Source organism: Thermobia domestica, chromosome 8 (assembly GCF_964235325.1).
Source record: "Thermobia domestica chromosome 8, izTheDome1.hap1.1, whole genome shotgun sequence".
NCBI classification, from domain to species: domain Eukaryota; kingdom Metazoa; phylum Arthropoda; class Insecta; order Zygentoma; family Lepismatidae; genus Thermobia; species Thermobia domestica.
The window spans coordinates 122,967,398-122,995,311 of NC_137461.1; the positions used below are offsets into that span (position 1 = coordinate 122,967,398).

Genomic DNA, 27,914 nt, shown 5'->3' on the forward strand with positions numbered 1-27,914 from the left:
CAGACTCAAAGAAATACGAGTAGGTGCTAAACATTTCTGTTGTGATGAAAATTTAGTCTTTTACATTAGTAATATTGTTTTTAGGTTAGTTGTTTTTCGTGACATACTGACATAAACACAGACTGTTTAGGAACATCTGCATAAACTTTTTTTTATCTAGTTCTTTCAATGACAGAAGCATGTGCTATGAACACGTGGTTCAAACTTTTTTTTAATTGGCAGTAAAAAATATTTTAGTTCCTGTTGTTCGTTCACAGAAAGTAAACTGTCCTTGATGAATTATATACAATATAGTGCATAATATTTTTTTTCAGTTTAATTTATCGAGAAATGTTTTCTATATTTATGGTGCTAAATGCTAAACAATATTTACAAGTAATAGATATTTTATGATCATTTGCTAACTTAAAATATTTCTTCTTATATTATTATTATTATTATTATTATTATTATTATTATTATTATTATTATTATTATTATTATTATTATTATTATTATTATTAACCTAGAAATGATTACAAGTTTTTACTTTTAACATGTTCTATTTTTATTGAAGTTATAATTTTGTTATTGTTCCTAAATTTGATGATTGATTTGGAACAGCGTCCCATTCAGCACTGACGATATATATGAAATAGGTACACAGCGTACGTGAAATCTGATTCACATAAGCCCCACCTGGAATCTAACCCCAATCTCCTGCATCAAAGGTGCGTATGCTTACTGTATAGTCACGAAAGATTTCTACGAGGAAGCTCTGTTCCTAAATTGTTGCACTACATTTTATCTTAATATAAACCGGTGTCTCACATAAATCAACATTCATATATTTGATGAATCAGGTTCGGGCTTTTGCATATATTTGCATGTTTTTTTCCTAATATGATATCGATGTACTAGGTTGATCTATATCAACTAGTACACATAAATGCATTTGGGAGATTAATGCATATTTCTACCATTAGTGTGTATAAATGCATAACCCATAGAGTTATTTATTACGTTATTTGTTTTTTACCTGATTTTTATTTATTTTTAAAACTTAAATCACTGAAGTTAGTTTCAGCAAAGAAGAACTTTGAGTTCATAGTTAGTGATGATTTGGATTAGAGGTTGAAATTAGTTCTTTTAAAATATCTCCGTTGAATTTCTGGTGTTATGCAAAGAGGGGAAAGTGTACATGAATCATATATTGGGTCAAAACAAGACGTGTCAGTGTTTGTTGGTGGGTATGACTCATCTCAACATTAGCAACATTTTTCGTTCATTGAATGAAGCCAATTGACAAAATTATTCTGTTGTGTGTACATCGCATTTGAGATCGTGATGCCAAAAGAGGTCTTCCAAGTTATTCCTTTCCAAGCAGTGATTGTTAGCGAAGAAATGTTATCAATTGATGGCGAAAATGTATTTTGTAAAGATTGTGTTAAACAAGTCCAACACACACCCAAGAACAAAACATTTACTTTTGTTGTGCAGGGTGTAGAATACATATCCTGGGCGCCGAGATATGTACACTTCTCACAGATAAAAAAATCAAATATTTTTGAGGGTCAAAGGTCATAAAAGTTTGGCCACAATGAACTCATTTGGTCGAATTTTTGGAAGGTCGATGATCATTGCCGAAAATTTGGGATATGTTTTTCACTACTACTTTTACCCCTAAAATTTTGGGAGAGTAGTAGAGATCTAAATACTACTAAAAAGTAACACAATTGAAAGAATGTAGCTAACTCACTAATGTATTGGAACTGTTCCGATCAGAAAAAAAAAAAAAAAAATCAATAGGGACAATTAGACAGTATTTACGGGAAAGACAGAATCAATTGTTGCAAAAACATTCAGGTCTAAAATTTATATTGTGTAAATCAAGATTTTATAGGAATAATGAACCAAGTATTTCCCAGTTTCTCAGCAAGTGACATTCAGACAGAAAGAATATTTTCTTATGTGCTGCATAAAAGTGTGTTTAAAGTCCCATAATTGTTTTAACATAAATAAAATAACAGCGCTTTGTATTAGTTTCTTCTACATGTACTCACATTGAAAATGTCTACTTATATTAGAAGAGAGCTTCTTCATGTACGGTTAGCGTATACGCCTTTGGTAGAGGATACCCAGGTTCAGTTCCCAATGGGAGCTCTTGTAGTGCGGATTCCACGTTAGGCTCTGGATCCACGTCTCATGTAGCCTCGGTCTACAAATAGGTTTGCGTACTCTGAGCAAATTACCAGCACCACCCATAATCCTCAAAACAGATGAAGACGTTGAAATATATAATTAGCTTGACAAAAACCCGGTGAGCCGGTAAAATACCGGTCAGTTAGGCGGGCATTTTAGCTGCAAGGGATGCTAACTCCAAACCACCTATCATTAGCAGATACAATAAATTCGCTGAATAAAAGGTAGTATTGGATAATTGAATATTTACCACTGTATTACCATTTTAAGTGCATAGTTGCAGACACAATTTGACATTCTTCAGTACATGACGATCCGAAGTCTAGCGATAAAATATGCGAACTGTTCGGAACATTTTTCTTAACTAAATGGGTAATCTTACAGTGCCAATATATTTATTCTAGCAAATAGATTTTTGAAAGTCGCTACTTTTCCATCCTTAGTCGCTCCAAGTACCAAAAGCAATGAATACACTAAACTCGCATATTTACAAGTCCTTAATGAACGTAAAACGTAAATTATTGATGTGTTAGTCAACATATAATGCTTGTATACCCAACTTCACTGTACAAATATCACAAAATCTAAGTAACCAAGACAATTTTAGTTAGGGAATATCTTGGTAACATTATGATCAACTGCTCCAATATCATGCCGTACACTTACACATAATGTAAGTAAAGTAAGTTCAAACTTCGGTAGTTTTAAAATTTTTAATAAAATCATCAGTAATGCAATTCAAATTCTTAGAAGGGTTGCCTTCATCCAAATTTAATTTGCGTTTTTTTCGTTCTTGTATGATAAGATTCAGATACATTCTTTTCAATATATGATGAAGTTTTTCTAATTATTTTAACCTCCTGAATGTTACAGTCGGATATTCCAAGATTGTTTCGAAAAACCTGAAACCGTAGAATCATCCTATGTTTATTTCATTAGAATAAAAATATACATATTAAATAATAAATGGAGAACTTCATGTCATTGCGAAAATGACGTTAACCATTGACCATGGCAACTGTGTAGGGTTGTTCCTTTTTTGTCATGATGATATTGATTACTTTAGAAGGAAATAATGTAATACTATTTTTAGAACACCTCTTATATACATAGTAAGCTTTGTATAAACGAAGCGAGGAAAGAAATTCTATGATCACTTCATAACGTGACAAGAAGTATATTAATCATTAAAGTACTCACCAAAACACCCACATAACAAAAGGAATAACATATCTTCGTATTTGCCTTATTTAATGGGACTATAAATCGGCTTCTTCAACGATATATTATCGTCATCCTAAGAACATCGCGTTGCTTGTAGAACTACCTATTCTAATCAGTTTCTTCCACTGTACAAATAGTGTTAATTGATGTTGTGTTACTGGACTTCTTGTCGTTGTCTGTTAAAAGGTGTCTCAGAATATGCAGTTCTACAAGCATCGTGATTGTCCTAAGGAATGCGCACTGAGGATGATGACGATTGATCGTTGAAAAGTGTGTGCATTGAATTGCTATAAGTATTTTTCTAATTGAATTCTATAATTATTTATCAATAGCCAAAGCAAACTACAAAGCACAAAATTTCAGATCTGAATCTAGTATTTTTCTTTGCAAACAAGATACAGTCAAATGCCTATTGCACAACTAAAATATTTGGTTGACAATGGCGACTAGAAGTTTATTAGCGAGAAATTATAAAGGTAATCTTGGAGATTTTGTGTTGCATTGGATGTTATTTATGAAGTTTATATCAAATAGTTATCAAAATTTATGAATATTTCCCAGGTTGAAAAGACCTTCAATATGGTGCAGCGAGCATTAAATCTATGTGAGGACCAAAATCAAATACCAATTCAACCACCTCGTCCTCCGTTGGCCGATGCCGAATTCAGAAGATTCTTAGATCCTGTTGGTCAGCTTGTTCAGCCCAGAGAACTTCGATCTGTTATTTATAAAGGAGGAATAGAACCTAGTTTGAGGTGCGTATGCGGTTCTACATTATATTCTTTATCTATATGGAAACTGACTTACATATTACATGACATTGGTGGTATTAAATTTCTGTCTTAATTAATTATTTTTTTGTTTTTCATCTTTCTTAATTAGGCAATGTTTGCAGATGAACGTGCGGACAAAGATCAGCAAAATATATTGGGATTACTAAGAACAAAAGTAAACAAGTATTTCTTTCCACATCTAAAGTAAAACTGTATAATTATCTTAAAATATCGGCAAAAATAAAGGACTTCAAAGATACTTTCTGTGGCGGGAACAAATAGCCTCGGAGCTGACGTCCCCTTTAAATATGTTAATCAATCAGTCAATTTAATTTTTTACTACTACTACGATTGATGGAATCAAAGACTCGGTCCTTAATTCGAAATATTATCATAATAGTATAACTGTTAAACTTCAGTTTTAGTTACATTGAAGTTTACAGAAACTATGTTAAGCCTAATCATACTACACCAGCACCATGAAACAACTCAGATTATACTTCCATAAGCTTAGCCTGGCAATACTGACACAAAGATATACCGGTATATGAGGCTTAAACTTCAAGACGTTTGATTCATTGGAAAGTGTTAACCATTCTTTTGTATAACTTGTATGTAAGCAGATAAACCACAAATACCTTTCACAATCGAGCTTACAATTGCTTGATTAATCTAAATAACAAGGAACTGTGTCAATGTGTCCTCAATCGAATCTCGTACCCGTCCACTTGCACAAAGTTAAATAACAAATTAAAATCCAACTTTAAATGTTTTGATGGTACAATAGTTGCATGTGATCAAGGGTTCGGTTCTCCTTAAAGGTATGCTAATCTGCAATACATAATGTTTCTTCTTCCAGTGAGGCTGAGCGCTAGACCAACGCAATTCCACCACTAATAAGGAAATTATTTTACAATTACTTGGTGAACTTTCATTAAATATAATACTACTAGTTTCTTTGACCTTCATGAACCTTATTTAAGAATTGCTGTAAGGAAATAAGAAACAAAACTTATATAATAGCGATGAATGTTTATTTTCAAAACTGCACACATAACAAAGGGAACGTACAGGTCACTACTACTGATATCTGATGTATAATGGTTATACTAGACCAGGGTCAAAACATCTAAATTTTATATTGAAAGTCAATATTAGCGAATTTTGATTAACTCTGAAGGCAGTAAAAATTAATACTGTAGTCTAATTAAATATCAAAGATTCCTGTCTGATTGATAAAAGAATGTTAAGTGCTACGCCGGGCATGCGATAAGCCTTCTATTAATTCGGTTTAGAAGTATCTTGATAGTAAATCTGATTCGTTACACATTTAGTTTTCATAGCTGGCTACTTCCAGTTTTTTCCGGCCTTTTTTGGAAAACAGCTTCTATCTTCATTTCACTGACACCGATAACGCAGAAAACGCGCACTAATTAAAATGTATTGTAATCACTAGTTACATTATAACATTCCTCTTCCAAACTCTGACTCCTATGATGGAGTGCATTGAGATTAAGTTCTGCCCACAGCAAACCTCTTTGCGTGGCAGGGAAGACTGGATTGAATCCGGGACTTCTGCGGATGACGACTGTAGCGGCCCACAGCAAACCTTTTTGCGTGGCTAAGAAGACTGGATTGAACTCAGGACCTCTGCGGATGGCGACGGAGGCAGTAGCATTTGGTAAGTATAGCTCGTTTGGAACCCACGACCTTTATGATGCGCGACTATAGCCGTCATAGCTGATATACGTCACTGGAGTTTCTTTCTGGCGTCACGAACATATTTATCCTTGTTGGTCGTTAAAACTAAACTGCTTAGCTCTACGTTGAAGTATCAAGACTGGACTTCTCGCTTAGGAAGTTGTATCACTTCAAAAGTCACCAGGAGTTGAATACAGCGGAAAGACGCTAAATCCTCTGGAGAGTCGATTTTCGGTGTCTGTTAAGAAAGTACTCGCTGGACGACGAACAGCATTTTCGCTCAAGCACCGTTTACTTCCCCGATGTGACCTCAAAAACCGAAGTTTAAATACTGTTTTCTGTCCTCAGTTTCCGGGTCACGAGTCGCTTTCTGCAACTAAATTAAACTCAAGAGAGTTTGTTTTTGGCTCTTCTTCCGTGTCTTAATATAACTGACACTTTCTAGGAGAATACAGTCTTAGTTAATGGATTTTTGAATTAAAGATTATATATATAGTGGCGGATCCAAGGGGGGAGGCTGTAGCCCTCTCCCCTTGACGCTCAGATATACACTGGATAAAATGGGCTTCAATCCTGCTTTACACGGGATAAAACTGCAAAATATGGTTCAGCCCCTCCCTTGATCATATCCTGGATCCCCTCCTGTATATATACTTCATTCTGCCAGTGTTTTCTCGTAATGATCCTTGGTGATCATTACAAAATTGTCCGGTTAATCATACCTGTAATTGAGAACAGAACATCAACAATTGAGATGGAACTCTCCTCTACAGGCTAGCGCTAGTACTAGTAGCTAGTACACGGGGTGCTGGGTTTGATTCTCATTGGAACATAGAACGCGTTATTGTGGTCCGGGATCAACGTGAAACTGTAAGTTTACGTCTCATAAAGCCTCGGTAATGAAAATGGACCCTAAACTTCAATTAACAAACATTCAATAATCAGGATGAGTTTTTACAGTATTAGAACTTCCCAATCTGAGTAGAACATGTTAATAACAAAAAACTGCTCTCAGAAAATTATATATCGGGTAATTTCTGCAACATATGTTGAACTTTGCGAATTACATGACTTGAAGTGTGTGATTTTAATTGTTTGCGCGACTGCATTCTTATTTAGATCTTAATAGTATTTGAATGTGGTCCATATTAAAGGAAACTTAACATGAGACACTAACAAGTAAAGGGTCCAAATGGATTAATCGAGTTGCGGGATGAGACATAGTGCGCCTGATAGAGGATGTGAAAATATGTGTATGTGCAAAGTTGTAGCGGCTGAGCGCCATAAGAAACGGAGGGGGAGGGAGTCAAAGTTGGTGGGGAAGGGCTATGCTATGTTATTGAAATACACCAAATAAAGTGTTGAATCCTAAAAACAGTGAAAGATAGACAATGCAAACGGTAGTAGTTTCGAATATTGGCAAAAGAAGAATGGGTAGAGTAGATCACGAACCTCCACCACCATCCTGAAATCCGCCATTTTGAAATACGTGATATTTTTTGAAATGGAAAGGTAGTCATGTGATATATCAATTAGGGCAGCTTGTTCTCAAAATGTCAATTATGAACTTTATTGATCATTATCTGCACTTATTTTGAATATTTAAGATCATCTTTATAGTTATTTACGAAATTCTTTGACACTGATACTAGTATGTTGAAAATTTGGTTTTTCACGAAAACACATGTACGTTACACATATCTACAAGCCAAGAAAATTAACAGTGAAATTTGATATCCAAGCTGTGTATTATGACATTATTATTTATGATATTTACTTTGAATTTGCTTCATATAGTGCCGAAAAGAACTGTTCCGGTCTGGAACAACTGCTTTCACATTTTTTTGTTGTTGTTTTGATTTGTTTCTTGCGCTTTTAGTCGAAAACAGTGTGGAATTTATATAGCTACATTTTGTTAAATGACATACTTACTAATATAAAGAATAACATAATAATATCTGATAGATTGGAATGCCATTATTACATACTGCACGAAAACCATTATATTTTTCACTACTTGCTATATTTTTTACTCAACTTTCTTTGTCTACCTTCGTAAGGAATGGCAACTTTGGATGAGTGTAGCACGTGATATCTAAATGAAAAGTGGACTACTGCAGTCGAATACAGCAATGAAGTTGTAGCGGAAAATAAGTTATGGGGTGGAATGTTGGTTCGGAACTTGCAATTATGATCCGTCGTCGGAGGACACAATTATCGTGTCCTGTGCCAACATTGTCACAATAATCGAAGGATTCATATTTCATACAAACCGATCAAACATAATGCGACACGATAGACACTCGAGAAAGCCACCTCACCCCATAACTTATTTTCCGCTACAACTTCATTGCTGTATTCGACTGCAGTAGTCCACTTTTCATTTAGATATCACGTGCTACACTCATCCAAAGTTGCTATTCCTTACGAAGGTGAACAAAGAAAGTTGAGTAAAAAATATAGCAAGTAGTGAAAAATATAATGGTTTACGTACAGTATGTAATAATGGCATTCCAATCTATCAGATATTATTATGTTATTCTTTATATTAGTAAGTATGTCATTTAACAAAATGTAGCTATATAAATTCCACACTGTTTTCGACTAAAAGCGCAAGAAACAAATCAAAACAACAACAAAAAAATGTGAAAGCAGTTGTTCCAGACCGGAACAGTTCTTTTCGGCACTATATGAAGCAAATTCAAAGTAAATATCATAAATAATAATGTCATAATACACAACTTGGATATCAAATTTCACTGTTAATTTTCTTGGCTTGTAGATATGTTTAACGTACATGTGTTTTCGTGAAAAACCAAATTTTCAACATACTAGTATCAGTGTCAAAGAATTTCGTAAATAACTATAAAGATGATCTTAAATATTCAAAATAAGTGCAGATAATGATCAATAAAGTTCATAATTGACATTTTGAGAACACGCTGGCCCTAATTGATATATCACATGACTACCTTTCCATTTCAAAAAAATATCACACATTTCAAAATGGCGGATTTCAGGATGGCGGTAGAGGTTCGTGATCTACTCTACCCATTCTTCTTTTGCCAATATTCGAAACTACTACCGTTTGCATTGTCTATCTTTCACTGTTTTTAGGATTCAACACTTTATTTGGTGTATTTCAATAACATATCATAGCCCTTCCCCACCAACTTTGACTCTCTCCCCCTCCGTTTCTTATGGCGCTCAGCCGCTATAACTTTGCACATACACATATTTTCACATCCTCTATCAGGCGCACTATGTCTCATCCCGCAACTCGATTCATCCATTTGGACCCTTTGCTTGTAAGATAATTTGAGAAGGTTCGGGTTAAATTATTTGTAAGTTTAAATACAGTTAAATCGTAAAGCAGTAATAGCTATTGAGGTCTTGGACTTTAGTTTATAAACATAATATCAAATGTATGTGAGATGAAAATGCATTTTGATTGGCTGAGTAGATTGAAACAAGTGGTTGTTATTGTTATTTTCAAGATTTTAAAATTAAATTAGCATGTATGATCTTATATTGATCTCCTAAAATATAATGTCGGGAAATTCTGTTCACACCATTTTTGGATGATCATGTAGATATGGTTAGTAACATTTTGACTGTAATTTTAAAGATATATTGTTATTACTCGTAACCGTTATTAATTGTTTATTTTGTTCATTTAGGAAAGTTGTGTGGAAACATATCCTTAATGTGTATCCTGATGGCATGACTGGAAAGGAAAGGATGGATTATATGAAAAAGAAGTCCTACGAATACGAAGCGTTGCGAGATACGTGGAGAGACATGTTTCAAAACGGACAGGTTAGCTAGCATTTGGTTGTTATTAATTGTAAGTAGTTCGTAATTAGGAGATAACTCAAAGTACTTTTTCATCTTATGAGGTAGTCTAAAAGTATTGAGTCTTTGGACATAAGATGGCGTAAGTGTCTCAAATCTCAGGTTATATGAGTAGCAGTGGGTCAGAACTAACGTCATTTGACAGCTGACAGTTGAAGCTAGTAGATGTGTAACCAAATAGTGTTGGATTTTTTATAATCAAACGTACGGTATTGCACCGTTAAGATGAGTGATTTTTCATTAATAGTTCCATGCTTCAAGCACTAACTGTTTAACTTTTGCTATCATGCTTGTCTGTAGCCGTTGAGGGACTACTTTCTCTTGGGTCATCAACATCATGTAAACTTATGCGATCACTTTTGAATCCTATCTTCCAATATTTCATTATGTCGTAAGATTTACATCCCTTACCGTATACATCCGCTATCTCCTGTATCGTTCGTGCCGATTTTCTTTGAAGATTGAGAAACCTAATCACATCTCAGTATTCGGTTTTGTTCAACGTGCTGCTTCTGCCTAGTTTTCTGGCTGTTATACATCAAATCAATAGGACATACATTAGTAAAATGCCAACCTATCAATGTGCAGTTTTTTACATGACTATCATGGCGAGGGTAAGATCTTTCTGACCTCCCCTCATCATGCTGACCAAGTTCTTGTTAGTATAGTTAAATATATTTTTCAGTAAGTCCAATAGTTGAGTACCCTTAAGAACAAAATTAAATTTTCAGATCAAAATCTTATTACTTGGCTTCTCGTTTATATATATCCCACCGCAAGTTACTTATATATATTTTGTATTAATAACCTATTTTTGTGTAAGTGTATTTTTAGTTATATACACATAATAAGGAACTTATGTCAAAAATGTGATTAAAAAAAAAGTCGTGTTGATTATTGTAATCATTAATGATTTTTTTTTTCTTTGCGGTAGCAGCATATGTGAGTGTTGTTTGAGTAATCTCTGTTCAGAAACATCGGAACTTTTCTTATTAGCAATGCTGCCCTGGCCGTATTTTTAGCGATTTACCTATGACTTGTCAATATCAATTATATGTGATACCGTGATATACGAAGTAGCTTAAGTTTCGACCTGTAAATATGTGTTTTTAAAAACATATCTTCAAGCTCAGTGAAGGAGCCAGATAGTTACATCAATCTTCGCTATATCCTCAGTTTATGAAAATATTTGTTAGGTGTTTACTATGGGGTAATTACTGATTGATGCGATGGTGTACATATCTATTAACAGTAAATAAAAAAATACTGTACCTTAAAATATTCAAAAGACAACATCTATGAACGGTTTAGATGCTTTTTTCACCTTTTCGTCAGCACATCTAAAGAAGGCTTGTTACTACATAAAAATCATAATACATGAAATTCTCTGCTTGCCCATTGTATAGAATAAACGTGATGGGATAATTTTTAGTTCGATAACAAGATTTTCTTCTCTTCCTAATCCTTGGGTAATGCAAAGTCATTATGTACTCATACATAAGATCACAACTAACGAACATTCAACTGACGATCTTCAACTTATGTTCAATCTTCAACCACACAGCAAACGGATGATATAATAGACGTCGACAAAGAATTTTAACTTGAAGCTTTTATGGATATTCAAGAAATTCTTGCTGTATAATATATTTACAGTATAAATAGTGAGAAATCTTATTACTACACAGGGAGTACTTCATGAGTGTATGTAATCATTTCAAGTTAAAAAATGTCTGCAGGTGGATAGTTTGAGACCTTGTAGAGTTACAAAACTTTCACAGTGGTTTAGTGGTAGATCGCTCACCTCTAATGCGTGGAGTCCTAGCTCTCGCCAAGTAGGCTTTGTGGTGGACAAACACCACGTGCGTGGATTTTCTTGGTTCTCCTGTTTCTTCCCACTTTCTTCAGTTTACCCATTTCATTCATTATCATCATTACTATCTTCCTTAGCCTCGTAGCCTCGGAACATAATTTGGGACGTGAAAATAATAATAAAAAAGACACTTGTGTTAGGCTGGCCACACATTGTCCAGAGGCAGGACAACCAAGCCGAGACAGAAAGAGGCAGAAGAGTAGCGGAAAGATGGGTCTGAGCTCATTAACCGTGTGTCTCAATCACAGTGTTTGAGAGGCTTTTGTCTAGCGTGTGCTCGAGTGAATATGCGATGCGATGTTTTGTTGCATTGTTCATAGTACTGTATCTTGGCTCAACTATCCTATCCTCTGGTTAATGAGCGGCCGACCTTAGTGACGTCTACCAGTAAGGAGTGCAACTGAAGAGCGCAGAAGAGGTGAAAGGTCTTAGAAGTTTGTAAGAAAACCTTACCAATTCGACCGACCTGTAACAGCAACATCAGTCACTGTCGTATGCCTTTTGGACCTAGTGGCTAACACACGTGCTTATTGTGTTCATAACCTAGAGTTTTGTTCCCAGGAAGGTACATGCCTTTGATACAAACTCGAATGGTGGCTCTGAATTAAATTTAAACAATGTTCAGTTTTGTATAACTTGGTGTTGAAAAAGGGCGTTAAACTTTTATCAAACAATCAACTAGCCACTATCAGAAGCATTGGAAAGGCAAATCGGAATAATTGATGTATACATCTACGAAAATTAGCGTAGAAATTCAAAATGTACTTCTCGGAATACGGTTATTATTCATGAAAAACTGTACTTTCGCAAAGTCAAAGGCTGTCCAAGAATCTGACAATCACCAGAAAGGCGAGAGAATGAAGAGTGCACAAATTTGAAAGTGCAGGTTTCTACAGCACCCATCATAGGTCCAAAACTGGATCCGTCAGACATTTATCTCTTTGGTGAACAATCAACGATTGAATTTGGTTGAAGAACTTCACTCTGATGTTTAGAAGTGGTATGTACTCAAAAAACACTTTAGTGAACAAAACATACTGAAACTAGAGCCAAACTGAATTTCCAGCATCTTGGTTCTTAATGCAGAAAATTAGGCAAGACATATTGTTTCATTGTATGTAAGTTTTGGCTTGGTTGTTTATATAAACTTGGGCAGTAAATGAATAAATATATATTAATAAACAAGTGTGCTTTACTTTTCGATCTCTACTCGTAGTATAAATTCAATAGAAACTGAAGACTGGATAGTGCATGTGTGTGTGTGTCAATATATGAATTGTGATATTAGTAACAATTCCATTTTCAGAGACGAAATTACTCAGAATTACGGTTTTTTTTCATTGACTAGTTGTAGTGATGGATAATATTACTTCCATTTCAGGTTACGGAAGAATTGACCTACGTAACGAACATGGTGCGCAAGGATGTACTGAGAACTGACCGACATCATAGATTTTATGCAGGAAGTGATGATAACCAGAATATTGCTTCACTCTTCAACATACTAACTACGTAAGAAATTGTGTTTATTCTGCTTGTGTACTTTCGTATAAAGATACGTTGTAATGTAAGCATTGCACGTTGTAAGATACGTTATAATATTTGCGCGAATATAGGCCGCGTGCGAACTTAGGCCGCATCTAAACTTTTGACACGAAATTATAGAAAAGAGTAAATCTCGAATATAGGCCGCACTACTAAATGTCCGCATCTAAACTTTTGACACGAAATTATAGAAAAGAGTAAATCTCGAATATAGGCCGCACTACTAAATGTACGAGAAAGTTCAATTAGACAGTATTTTGAGTTACATCTCTCTCCTTCCCCTTCTTCAATTCTCGCATAATAAGGGTGACTAATCACCAACAGGACAGGTTTCGTATTGGGAGGTCTGGTAACATTATTATGTAAGGGACAGTGTATGGAAGTTCACAGTTGATTTATTTGAGAAAAGTTGATCATTTGGTTTGTAAGTGACGATTGGAAAGGAGCGTACTAGTTACACAGCGAAATTTAAACTTCAAGTTATCAGCTATGCAAAGGAACACGGAAAGCGGGAAGCTGAACGCAGATTTGATATTGATGAAAACAACTTCGTCGGTGGTGTGCAAGTGAAGAGAAACTATTAAACAGTTTGAAAAATCAGTGTTCATCTACTGGGCAAAAGTGCAAATATCCAAATGTGGAAAAAGATTGATTTTGTAGTTTAACAGGAAAAGTGGATATGCCGTTACAACTGAAACAATTCAAATTCAAGGCTACAAACTAATACGTGTATATGTCATTTTGAAACTGACGATTTATGATCTGAGGGGGAAAATCTCGATTATAGACCGCACAATGATTTTTCAAGCCAAAATGTAAGGAAAAAAAGTGCGGCCTATATTCGCGCAAATACAGTATGTATATGTGTCTAGTATTCCGAAATTGTATTTCTTTATTGTATTTAATGAACTAGTGATGCTAGTCATTGTTGAAGTGAGCGATCCTCCGTTTTCTCTCTTACTAATTTCAATCCCAAACTATGGGAGTGAGTCTCTGATCGCTAATGAAACACATGTACTATAAAAATCGGAGTGTTTTCAATAAATTTTCACTGACACTATTTTATTTAAAACCGGAGATGATTCACACCGTCAATATTGACCCATTTCAGCTGCAAAAAGCAGAGGCTATTGGGAATCAGAAAACAATAGCAGTATTCCACCAATATTTTTAAAAATCATTCGAATAGGGGGTGAGTCCTCATATTTGACTGATTTCAACTGCAATCAGTGCGGATTATGTGAAAGCATCACGATACGCATAATGTCAAAATCGAATAATTTTTAGGTAAGTTATCGATTTTTTTTTTTTTTTTTTTTTTTTTAATTTTATGTGAGATGTTGGGATAAATTTTGGAGGAAATAAATAAATTCATCATCATTCTTGACTGATTTTAACCCCAAGCTGTGGAGATGATCGGATTGCCCTAAAGATACTATACAGTATGTTGTCATAATCGGCTAATTTCTACATGGTTTATACTGAAAAATTGTTTTACATTATGTGCAAAATTGCAAAATGGGCTGGATTTTTTTACACCCTTATTCATTGCAACCCCAAACAACAGGATTATTTCTGCAACTTGAAGGAAGGCACACATCAAGTTTCATTAAAATCGGTTAAGTTTTATAGAGTTATCGTGAATGGACAAATAATCACATAGTGCCGACCAAGTTGAATGATGGGTTTAAACCTTCACTACGCTACGCTCGCTTTAATGATGAAAACTTCTATGAGTGAATGTATTTGCAAACAAGTTTTCGTTTTAGATCAGTGGCTTCCAACCTTGTTTACCTGGTGCCTCCTTTCGTAATTCCGTCAGACTTCACGCTCTTCCTCCTTTTCGCTCATTGGTCATACATGAACGTGGTTTTTGCCTGACCCTATCTGGAATTTCAGATGAGCATGGGATAATAATAATAATGCACGTGTAATAACCATATTATATTCAATTTATATTCATCAAGTTTCTAATTACGAAGAAATCTTGATTAGGAATAGGAAAGACAAAATGTTATACATGAGCGTCTTTGAAGTTCATTAAAATTATTTGGGTTTTTGTTTATGTACCGACGCTAAAAGAGACGGTGGTGACAAGATGGGTAATAATGGCATAAAAGCGAAAGTAGGAGGGAACGAGAGAACCTACATGTACGGCGTTTGTCTACTACAAAACTCACTTGGCGAATAAAGCTAAATTTTAAACGGTTATTACAAGTGATAGTTTATTCATAGTTTCACAGATTATTCCTATCAGTAGACTTCGCCCCTTTTGCTCACTCTCTTCTCTTTCCATCCCCAGAGGGCGGGCTGTGCAGGTTGGGAAGCACTAATATAGATGCTTTGATGGTTATAACGTGCAATTATTGACACCAATAAATAATCAAAGCTAAAAATTTAAATAGTTCACTCTCTTTTCTGAAAGCAAATGAACTTTAGCGTTTTCAAATAATTTTAAAGTTTTTCTAATTTTATTTTATATACTTCGTTAATCCGTCTAGAAGAAAGGAATGAAGATGATAGAACGCTTTATTTTAAGTCAAGGTACTATCCAGCTGTGTACATCTCATCACTGATGTTATAATTCTAATTTGATTCTAATGATTCTAATCAAATTCAAGTACCAACTTCAAACTTACATGGAAATATCTGGAAAAGGGAACGCTTTTTCAATTTGAAAATGTCTACTTTTATCATTGCATGCTTATATCTTTAAAACTATGTATTTCTTTACTGACAATAGTTTTATTTCTTCTTCTTAACAGTTTTGCTCTTAATCATCCCAGTGTTAGCTACTGCCAAGGCATGAGTGATTTAGCATCGCCATTACTTGTTACCATGGGGGATGAAGCTCAAGCTTATATCTGTTTCTGTGCTTTGATGCAACGCCTGCATTCTAATTTTATGTTGGATGGAGATATGATGACTCTTAAATTCCAGCATTTAGCAGAGGGATTATCCTACTATGATCCAGAATTCTATACATACCTTAAATTGCATCAGGTAAACTGCTTTGAAATAAAGTGAATATTTGTCAGCTAATATGGAAATTTGCTTGTTGCTCTGTATAGAGTAAATTTATGGCTGAAAATTAATTACTACTAAAAGTAAAAACTAAAACAGAAGGACTACCATACATATGTTAGGAAAGGAAAAAAAAAAAAAACATTAATATTGATAGAATTCTCCACTTCATAAGCTTGTACTAAACTATTCTTGATACCTCGGACTTAGACATGGTTCTTCTTTAAAAGGCCAAAGACTTACTTAGTTCTTTCGAAGAAGAAAAGAAAGACGTCAATACCCGAAGCACAAAGGTTTTTTCAAACCAACTGTCATAGTGGCTCATATTTTCAAACATCGCCACAGGGCGATCTGACAAAGATGTAAGCATGTAGTTCAACTCTAGCAAACAAGCTGCAAGGTAGTTTAGGTTATGGTAGGTTAGGTAATATATTCTCAGCGTTATAAAAATACAGGGTGTCCGAGAAGTTCTTCTCTGATTACAGAAATTGATAACTCAGGCTAGAAATAAGATAGAAATATGAAACTGGTGTTGAATTGTTTACAAACTATAAAAGTTTTGATCACATCAGTACACTTCCACATGAGCAGCCTTGGTAACACGTAGCACATCTAGGCGATATTCAATTTCCATCCACACATTAGCCAACATCACTGAAGGGATATTCGTTGCTGCAGGGTTTCAAGATCTGGTACACGCGTACATTATGGCGATTCACTACTCCACTGACAAAGAATGTCGCTTCGTCGGAAAAGGCAATTCGTCTGAGATAACCATTATCGTCCTCAATACGTGATAGTATTTCGACCGCAAAGTCATATCGACGTGTACCGTCGTCGGGCAACAAGGCCTGAACGAGTTGCACTTTGTAAGCACGAAACAATAAACGTTTGTGTAAAATGTCATGGATAGAGCTTTTTGGCATCTGTAATTCACGTGAGGCCCTGCGCACCGATTTCTTAGGACTTCTCAGAAAAGACTGCCGCACAGCCTCCACCGTGTCTTCTGAGGTTCTTGGTCGATCAGACCTCGGAAGGTCAGCAACCGACCCTGTGTTCTTGAACTTCTCATACCAGGCTTTAATGCTCTTGACATCAGGTGGAGTCCTCCCAAATGTTGTCTGGAACTGTCTCTGCACCGTGGTTGGTGATCGTGTCTCATGGTACCACAGGACACACTGTGCCTTCTCCTGGTTGGTTGGCATGGCTTCTTGGGCTTCTTACTTACGTACTACAAACCTAAAACAAATAAAATTGAGACTTGGTAAAACAGAACAAACCTAACACAGACAAAAACTTTTATATTGTAAACAATTCAACACCAGTTATATATTTCTATCTTATTTCTAGCCTGAGTTATCAATTTCTGTAATCAGGGAAGGACTTCTCGGACACCCTGTATAACCATTAAATTTATAACAATTATTCACTATAGTTGTCTGTATCATTACATTTCTTCTCCCTGTCGAAGTAACGGCGTGAATTTTTGACACACAGACGCATTTTTTGTAGCCATTTTTTGTCTTCTTAAATTGTTCTTAGTGCGACTGACCTGCGACTGTCAATTTCACTATCTGCAAATGTCTTATGCCAAACAAAGATTCTTCTCTAGTTAAACATTTTTCTTCGTAGGCGTCCTTCATCTTGATCACAGTTATTTAGATCAATAAACTGTGTCGAACATGCTTTGTTATGTTCATACTCATAACCTGAAAGACCTGAAATGTAAAAATCAACATACTTTTTTACGGCTACTAAGCATAGACTAGTGAACGAAACACGTTCGGGCCGTTGTTAGGATTATACGAGTTGAACTGTATTCCCACATTGTTGTCGGGTCGCCTCGTGGCGTTTGAAAGTACGAGCGCCACTGATAATTGTTTAGGAACTATTATTAGAAAAGCTGATTTGGTACAAGTCTATGAACTGGTAAGTACGTTCAAGTTTCGAGTATATTTAACAGTAAATGTAACTGATTGTATGGATGTTGACTGATAGAGATTTTCGACAAAAATCTGTAGGGAGAAATCTTTGGAGAGAAAGAAAAGAAAAGAAAGAAAGAAAGAAAAACACGAACAAACATGTAAAGAAAGGAAGTTACACAACGTATAATTTTATAAGTGTTCATATCCCTGAATACCATGCCCACAATTAGATCAAGACGTATGAAAGGAGAGAGAGAGATCACTCGCACAGGAATTAAGCGCGTCTTTATAGTTATAATTCCAGAATATTTGGGGAAGAAACATTGTAGAAGATAGAAAAAGTATTTTAAGGCATACCTTAAAGAGATGGAATATAACAATCTTGGCCAGATGAAATTGGCATATGATTTGATCATTTGGTAGATGTTTTGTTTAGTGACCATGAATTTATGCACCTCTTTAACAATGGGTGTAGCTCTCAATATGCATCCAATCAAGTTGAATATCTAGATAGCGACTCTAAATGAAAATGAGAGCTATGAAGAGGTTTCATTCACCTAATGCGTAGTATTTGTAAGTTTTAAAATTACTTACAACAATTACTTTTAATATATAATAAATGGAGGAAATAGCCAATTTTTCATCTCACTACAAATCCTCTGTGATTCGAATTCAGTGATAGCAAAGAGTGAAAAATGTGTGACAGGGTAGAAAAACGAATCCGGGTACTCAGCTTACCGTGCCAATGCGTTAATCATTTCACTGCCTATTCCGCTTCAGACACTGGGTTACCCATGCAAAACAGGAGTTGTGGTACAGTTAGGACTCCATATTCCTATACTAATAAACTGGGACAACCTATGGAAATGTACAGTGCATTCATAGTTATGCAATGCTTCTTGCAGAAACATCAGGAAAAAAATCAAAAGTGAGTGACAGAGTAGATTATTTGTATCAGTTGAGTATCGATGAATAATAAAAACCGAATTTTTAAAACTCTTTGCGGATGGATGTGTTTTTCCCAGCAGACGGAGGCTTTCTGGTGTTACTCAAAAAATCGTGGAAGTAGATTCATAAGTTGTTTTTAGTTAGAATAATCATTCTTTTATGTGGAAAACTTTCACGTTAAGTATGACAGACTGAGCCCGTAGCGCATGTGAAATGTTATTAACTATCACAATTAACTTACGTTTTGGAGGAGAACCGGGACATTGGAGTTCGGAATAATTCCTGGGGTGTCAGATGGTGTAAATTCGGGACTGTTCCGGGTAATCCGGACGCATCTAGGAGCCTAAGCACAGTCCATGTGGTCTTGAGTGGCTGAGCACCAACCTCAAGAGTGATAGAATGTGTGATTGTTCAGAAGGCGGACTGGGCAGTAATGGTTAACATTATCGGCAAGATAAACTAGAAACCAGGGTTCGATTGTCGGTTCAGTTGTACATTTTTGACTGTTTGTGTAACATAAATCACTGTTGTCTTTGTTTAAACTGTCGCGACGCAATGTTTTGTTCTGGTTGTCAGAAGTTTGAATTCAAATGTTCCAGTGCACGGATTTGATTTGGGATTACTACCAACTTATCAATGCATTATTTAATTTGGCAATTCTGATAACCAGAAAACAGGACAGGTTAATGTAAACAACTGCAGCTTTTAAATAAAAGCTTGTAATTTATTTATTTATTTTATTATTTTATTTTTAAGTTCTTTTCAATTCTCAGTTCAGATTGTACCAATATTCAGTATCGTACAGGGTTTTCACAAAAAGTAGGAAAAAAAAAATCGTTAAAAATGCAAAGCGAGAACTTAATATCTACAATCATTAATATTTATCAGTTCCATTAAGATAATACAGTTCTTGAAACATTCATCGAAAACTTAAAAACAGGACACATCAAATAAGTAAAGTCTTTCCATAGTATTTACAAAATGCATCAATTGCTGTTTTTCATTATGTATCCTTTCTGCCACGTTCCTTCTCCTTCTCTTATACTTATTCTTTCAGTGGAAGTATATTAAGATCTTTATTAATCGACATTGTGTCGTTACTAAATCCACTTATTAATGAATGACCTTCCAAAAAAATGCAGGATTATCACTGTTATAGTGAGGAAAGTAGATAGTTTACGATATTCGTCCTGTTATTTCTTTCGACTTCTGAATCAAGATAATTTTGTTTGCTCCATAGTGATACAAACCTTTTACTTTTTACTATTTACTTTTTTCTCTTAATAAAACTGTAAAAGTAATACTTAGTTGTATCTTACAGTGTGTTGAATTTTGTATATCAATCTTCAATTCTGAATTATTTTAGAAGCTATTCTTTCTTTCTTTTTCCAATATAGTATTCAAGTTAAGTGCTATGCCCAAATTAATTTAATTTCTTTCAGTAAATAGCTCCCGTCTGGCATTCACATCGACAGGTTCTACTTCTTATTTCGTAAATTGTCTTTAAGATGCAGTGTTGCTATGTTAATGCCATGTTGACTAATTGTTGCCGTACTATATTGCATATAATTGTTTTAATAATATGAAATGCTTGAATTTGTACCATTTTATATCTTTAAGTTTCAACCGAAAGTACCCAGACATTTTACACATCTTTACTGTTCACGCAAGTAAAACGTCACTAAACCTCAGATTTTAACGTGTGAGTTAGCAGTAAGTTACTGTACGTGTCGCGTATAAACATTCTATGCCCAAAGGAAATCCTGTGTGTAATTTTTATCTTAAGAAGAGGGTCATGAATTTTAAATATCTTAGAACATATAGTAAAACTAAGCATTTAGCCCTTCGTTAACTGAGTGGTAATTTTCAGTTTAATTTTTATTTATAATATTTCTGGTAGTACCAGCATGTACGTATGGTTTTAGGCTCGTTGCATATTGGAGAATGACGTCCCTTGACAAGCATACCATTCGGGGAAGGGAGATGGAAGAAAGGAACGGGGAACGGAGAAATTGCCCTGGGACATATATTAGGTACCATCCCGACATTTGTCTGCTGTGAATGAGGAAAACCGTGGAAAAACCTCACTCAGGATGACTGGCCTAAAAAGCTGTTAAACCTTTTTTTTTTTTTTTTTTTTTTTTTTTTTTTTTTTTTTTTTTTTTTTTTTTTTACCGAGTGTCAGTTTTCAGTATAAGAAAAGGATCGTATATCGTAGGCCAGAACACATGGTAGAAATAAGTATTATGGCCATTTTTCATTATACTTATTACTGTGTACTATAACTAGAAGAACGAAACTTGTTTATCATGTCCAGTACAGAACAATATAGATGTTAAACTAAGTTCAAAATACATTTTGTTAGTTGAACGTAATATTGTCTATAGTGTATTTAAAACGTACCAATATACGATTAAGTTTAGCCGGCAATTTGTGTTTCAAACATTGTCGGTAATTTGCAGAGTACAGTTATTCGTCTTTTTCAAGACAGCAAAAAAGAAATCCCCATTACTCTAGAATCTTTGACCTTTGGGAGATTTATTAGATGCATTAATGAATCTAAATTGCAGAGTAGTAATTCAGAATTTTATTTACAGGCTGATGATCTTCTTTTTTGTTATCGCTGGCTGCTGCTTGAAATGAAACGTGAATTTGCTTTTGATGATGCCTTGAGAATGTTAGAAGTCCTGTGGAGTTCTTTGCCTGCTTCTCCGCCTGAGAAGGAGCTCTTACTGTATGAGATTAGATTTTCACCTCATTCTCCACAGCCCCCGCCATGTAGTCCACTAGTGAAAACCCGTGAAAATCCGTACACAAAAGTTTGCGCTTTGAGGAGACAGAGTTCTGCAGCTTCTTTGGTAAGTAGTCGAACGTCTAGAAAAACAAGTGCTGCAAGCTATAAACAGAATCAAAGCCTGGATGAAACCAATCTGGAAACAATAATGAGCCGTGTTGGTATTTCGAAGGAAAGTGGGAAAGTGAAACCATTTATCAGTTTAGACGAAACAAATAGTGCAGGGATTCGTGGCAGTTTTGATAATATGGACGGATGTGATTTGAAACAGCCATCAGCAGGCGTGTCGCTTGAAGCTCTTTCCAACGCGAGTTCAGATTCCAGTTGTAATTCGGTTATTGTCAACAACCAAATCAACAACTGCGAAAAGTCCTCCTCACCAGTGAAAACAGAACCTGTGTCTTTGAAGAGCAGTAGCCCAACAATAACAAAGGCCTTTGAGAAGAAAGTCAATCTGAAAGAATTAAAAGAACGATTCTCTGGGAAAAGTTTGTTTGCGTCGTTTGATAGAAGCGAATCGTCTTCCAGCGATGAGAAATCCTATAGTTCAGACAAGAAGCGTGTTGTGAAAAATTTAAATGAGTTCTTAAATTTTGCTTCTTTGAACAAAAATCGACTGATGGGTTCGGATAAGTTGATCTCAGGAAGTAACAATCGAAATGAGGTACTTAAAGAAGAACCAGAAACTCGGAAGGATGAGTGTGTAAGCAATAACAGAAAAACCTCAAAAGATAGCGATGATTCCAGTAGAACTGAGTCTGTTGCCAATAATTCACAATCCCCAGCACTCACCAGAAAATTATCCCAAACGTATCAGTCAGTCACAAACCAGAATGGCCATTCTTTGTCAGCAACCCCTAATCATGGCAAGAGCAATGAGCAGGGCGGCTCTGATGGTTTCTGTGACGAAAGCTCAAATGACGATTCCACTGATTACTTCCCAATGACAACTTCTATGACTCGCGAACTGCGGCTGGAATTAGAGAATCTAGATCGTCAGGTTTTCGGTTCCAAATTCAAAAGGACTATTACGTTAGATTCTGAAGATATCGAATCCCCTCGTAGCGAGTCATTCCGGTCTGTTGAGGTCAAGATCGAAGGTCAAAAATGTGATTGTATTATGTCGAAATTGGAATCGATCGAAAGTGATACAACAGAGGTAGCTGTATGTGACACGTCAGTGTCGGTCAAAAAACACTCACTTTTCTTAAAATTGGATCCCAACAAGCAAAGCCCAAAGGGAGAAGAGATATTTGTATGGGAAAACCCTTTACAATGTCCAACACCCGATGAGCAGGCTGATTTAGAGTACGACGGGACATTAAGTGAAACTTCAGAGAATCCAGGCAGCTACAATGGTGAAATTATTGAAAATGAAGAAGTTGGTGAATCCGGAGCTCGTGTACAAGTGAAATCTGTTACTCCAATTAAATTACTTCGCGAACCAAAAAGAACGAGCTCGGATATAAGCGACAGTTCCGACAGTGACTTGCGTTGGGGTCACAATACACCTGTGCGAGAAATCATTCCACCCCCTCCTCCAGTAGTTGCTAGTGATCTGCACACCGTGAAAGAAACACCAACTGACAGAAATTCTCAATCCGAGTTGACACCTATGAAAGCAAATACGGAAATCTCCGATAACAAAGAATCGTCTTGTGTTAAAGAGAATGTGATGACAAATTCTTGTGAGGAAGTGACTGAACTAACGAATTTGAGTGATTCTTTTAGCATTTTTAAACCACGCTCGAGTGCACAGTTGCCTCCTCCAAGTGAATTCGGAGGCGGTAATCCATTCCTGATGTTCTTGTGTTTAACTGTGTTACGACAACACCGAGATCATATAATGAGAAACAATATGGATTATAACGAACTTGCAATGCATTTTGATAAAATGGTACGAAAACACAATGTTGTGAAAGTTTTAAATCAAGCAAGACAGATGTATGCAGCGTACTTGCGACAGAATTCCTCTCAAAATAATAATTCTCTACAGGTGAATGGAGATATGAATGTGTAAATAGTAGTTTGATTTGTGTAAAAAGAAAATTTTTACTGCAAGCAAATTAGCGTCGCATTTTGTAGAATTAATGGCTGATAATAATAGCATTCGGTTTCAAGTGATAAGTAGTGTGTCTTAGATACAACAAATCCATTGTATCTGTAAAGAAAATACAGAAGTATTTTAAACGTTTACAAAGTTAAAAATTGCACAAACATTTTAATAAACTTGAATACATTTATTTAAGTTTTAATTTTAGCTCGTAATGGAGAAATCAAAGCACAAAACAGATTTATTGTATAGAAAGTATGTACAGTATATGTATTTAGACATATATATAATGTACTTCCGCGTAATGGTGTAATAGCTTTTTTTTAATAAGATCTAAAAAGAATATTTATTATCAGTTTTGCTGGTGTAAGATATCAATATTTATTACAGTGGGGTATCAGAGGTAGCACAAATGCATAGATAAATTTGAATTTTGACGTACTTTTGCATTGTCTAGTCAGCAGTGACTGATTTTGAAAACAACACATTCCTTTATATATATATTTTATTATTTTATAAATAAAGAATAAGCTTTATTGTCATTGTAAGATATTATATGGTACTGGTTGAACGTATTGTATTTTAATTACTATACTATTTTTTTTTTTTCAAGCATTCCAAGTTACCATAATTCCATTGCTTGTTATTTATTATTTTTTTGTGATTGATTGTCTAGTTACTGTTACGAAAGTATTATGTAATTATGAAACAGTTCGTGTGTAACTGTTATTCTAGTTACAAGGTTTCTTATTTTAATTATTTATACAAAATTTTATGTAACGTAAAATATTACGTTATTGATTCAACTAATATTACTGGAGAATTTGAACCTTAGCAGAGAACAGATTTATTTCCATGTATGATTTGTAAATCAGTTTTATATTTTGTAAAATCGTATATTTCATATTATCCTTACGCAGCATGCTATGTTGACTCAGAAGATGGGTATTTAAATTTCTTTATAAAGTTCTTGACATCTTGAAGAAATTAGTTCATATTTTACATATTTTATTATTTTTAAATATAATTTCAATATTTAAATGCATTTTCCGACCTCACGCTTTTATTACATAATCGCACTGTTGCGATAAACAGAGGTTTATGTTTATTTTACAGTGGAGTTTTAACTTCAGATTTTGCGCTATTGCTAGTAGGAATTCCACATAAAAGGGTCAAAAATCGTAAATGTAATTTCATACGTATATTGTCTATAAAGTTAGAATAAAATAAGGTAAATTGCAGAATTTATTATAAGTGACATGTCTATGATTTTTTTTTCTTTTCATTTCATTTCATGTGCATCCAATCACACCTAGATTGGTGAAGTTAAAAACTCGGAGAAGTATTTTTTTGAAAATCGAAAGATTGAGATGTTTTGTTTTAAATAGTTATTACATTTAATTTTTATGAAGAGTAGTGTGATATTTTTTGATTCTTTAAAACTTGTACTTACTTTCCCTAGTAAGATTCTTTTACCAGGTGATCTGATCTTTTACCAATGTAAATGGCTCAGATTTGTACAAACTTATTTCTTTCAAAAAAGTACGTGCTAAATGTAAAATTACTATTTTTATAAGCTCTGTCCAAAATGTATCGGGACTAATTTTTTTTCTAACGAAGGGAAATGACTGTAGGGTAATCTCTATGGACAGGGACGTTGGTGCGGGAAGTCAGAGGTATACGGCGAGACCCAGCTCAGTTGGCTCTGAGCCTTTGCAGAGTGTGGATCGCGCCCGAAGGGAGCAGGTGCTTTATAATGTCGTCAGGAATCAAGACGTCCAACGATTTGCAGGTGAAGGAAGTGTGTTCCAAAATGGTTCCAAATGTTTTGCTCGGACAATAGAAGGAAACCCATGTGTCGATTTGTCACGAATCTTTGGAACATATGGAGCTTGAGCCTGAATTTTTGGCTAATGTCATAACAGGCTATATGTTTTTGGCGAACCACAACGTGGCAATGCTGCCTCAACCTTCGTGCAGTCCAGACCTAGGCTCGATCGACTTCCATCTCTTCCCTCAGATGAAGCTGAGCCTGAAGGGACACTACTATGGACAGTTGAAAGAGTACAAGCAGCTTCATTACGATGTGTGAAAGAAGGTCCGATTGCAAACTCCAAGGTTCGTAACAAGCGTGGCAGAACCCTGGCAACGATGTATTGACTCAAAAGGATCTTATTGTGAAGAATTTTAACCCCTTGCACATATATCTGCAATAAAAGTTTTTTCGTGAATGTGGTCCCGATGTTGTTTGGACAGACCTTGTGCATACAGTAACTACTATAATAACAAATGAAAAAAGTACAAGACTAAAAATGAATTAGAATTAGTTAAGCTGTTCACGATTTTCATACATAATATGGGCAATGTGTTATGTTCCTTATATTTCGAACTTTTTAAGAATTTCCAACAATTTAATAAACCTAAAGAAATATTTACTTATGAATGCTGTAGGACATGTATTGAATAAATGAACAGAATTTCTCACCTTTAATATCCGGTTCAACGGATTATTATTAAATTATTTCATCATATTGTGATGTCTTTTCCAGTAATCCATAACACCAACTCATAATAAGGATTTTCTATGTTGGACTATCCTAGAGGAATTAATAAGACTTAATTCGTTGGAAATAAATTTACACTCATATTTTTCTGTTTTATTGAGGCTTAATTTCCAGGCAATTTTTCGACAAAGAGAGAAAAAATAATCTTACGCGCAAAAGTGATCATTAGGTTTTTTTTCGGGGGAGGGAGAGGGGATTTCTGCGTAAATTTGTTTCCAGTGATTTACGTCTCATTAACTGCTCTAAGATTGTCCAACATATAGATATAGAAGATCCGTTTATTGAGTCTTATGTGAAAGTAGGTTATGGGTTACTGAAAAATACAACAGAGTATGTTGAAATGATTTAATAATAATTCATTGAATCGGATAGTAAGCGTACAAGATTATATTGATTTAAGCCTAAACGAAAACTAATTCCCGATTTCAGAGGGAAAATATATGACAAGAAAAATCTGATATTTTCTTATTTTTATTTTTCATGTCTAAAGAGCTCTCATAGCCCATCACTACACCCGACACAAAATTTGTCGCTACCAAGCATTGTTTTCAAATCTAATCTATTATCCAGCACTACCGAAAGTAGGGAAATCTTAATAAGGAGTATAAATTACCCTACACAAGTAAAATAACTTTTGTTAGATTCAGAAATTTACTGCACAGACACCAAATGATCAGGAGTTTTTGTCAAATTTTAAGGCTATATTTAATTCCATATTTTGGTATTTAACAAAATTTACGAGATATTAATCCGTTCCCTACTCATTAGGTATCCAGTCATTAGTTTTCGTTTACTAAAGTATGAGGATAGAACATTGACTCAGGGAATTCTTTGAGAAAATGGTGCAATTTTTGCATCTGGAAGTTTGATTTTCTAGCGCTCATGTTTCTAGTATATATATATATATATATATATATATATATATATATATATATATATATATATATATATATTACGTGTTGTGAATTCTTTTGTGAACTGTCTTTTAATTGATCATTTACTTAGTTTCATACGCAGTTTTCTTGAGGTTCCTTATTTTGAAATTCGATTTACAGTCATCTAATCTCTGGTTTGAAATTATATTGGTGTAGCACAATATGAGAGTTTCTTTTATTCTTTCCTCAGAATATCTTCCTAAATTTGTTGTATACATCATGGGAAAATTTAAGTTAAGCAGAAAAAGTATAAAAGCTGCTAAAAATGAACATTGTGTTAGCGATTATTTTGTCAGATTCAATGAAGTGGTATTAGAAAGTGCAAGTTAACCCCACTAGAGACAGTTACATCAAAAAATAAGGTGTTAAAATAACAAAATGACTACCACTTTAGCGTGTTACTTATGTGTTAATTTATTACCAAGGACATCGCCTTTCGATCATATCAGAAATTACTAGTAACTGGCATTGAGAATTAGCATTGGACTTTAATGTTTGCTATTAGCAAAGCATAACGCA

General features: G+C 34.8%; 1 protein-coding gene across 2 annotated transcripts in view; it reads left to right on the forward strand.

Annotated features, from left to right (window-relative positions):
* Positions 1 to 27,347, forward strand: part of LOC145693191 (uncharacterized) — a 49,057-nt gene extending 21,710 nt beyond the window's left edge. The window contains exons 5-9 of one of the 2 annotated variants that reach the window (XM_081768968.1): positions 3,967 to 4,160; positions 9,560 to 9,698; positions 12,989 to 13,119; positions 15,918 to 16,155; positions 21,647 to 27,347. In XM_081768968.1, the coding sequence (XP_081625094.1) occupies positions 3,967 to 4,160; positions 9,560 to 9,698; positions 12,989 to 13,119; positions 15,918 to 16,155; positions 21,647 to 23,863 (2,919 nt within the window). In that variant the 3' untranslated portion in view covers positions 23,864 to 27,347. Of the gene's footprint in view, positions 1 to 3,966; positions 4,161 to 4,366; positions 5,860 to 9,559; positions 9,699 to 12,988; positions 13,120 to 15,917; positions 16,156 to 21,646 lie in introns of those variants that run through there. The other variant, XM_081768969.1, reaches the window with a different exon arrangement.
* The last annotated feature ends 567 nt before the right edge of the window (positions 27,348 to 27,914 follow it).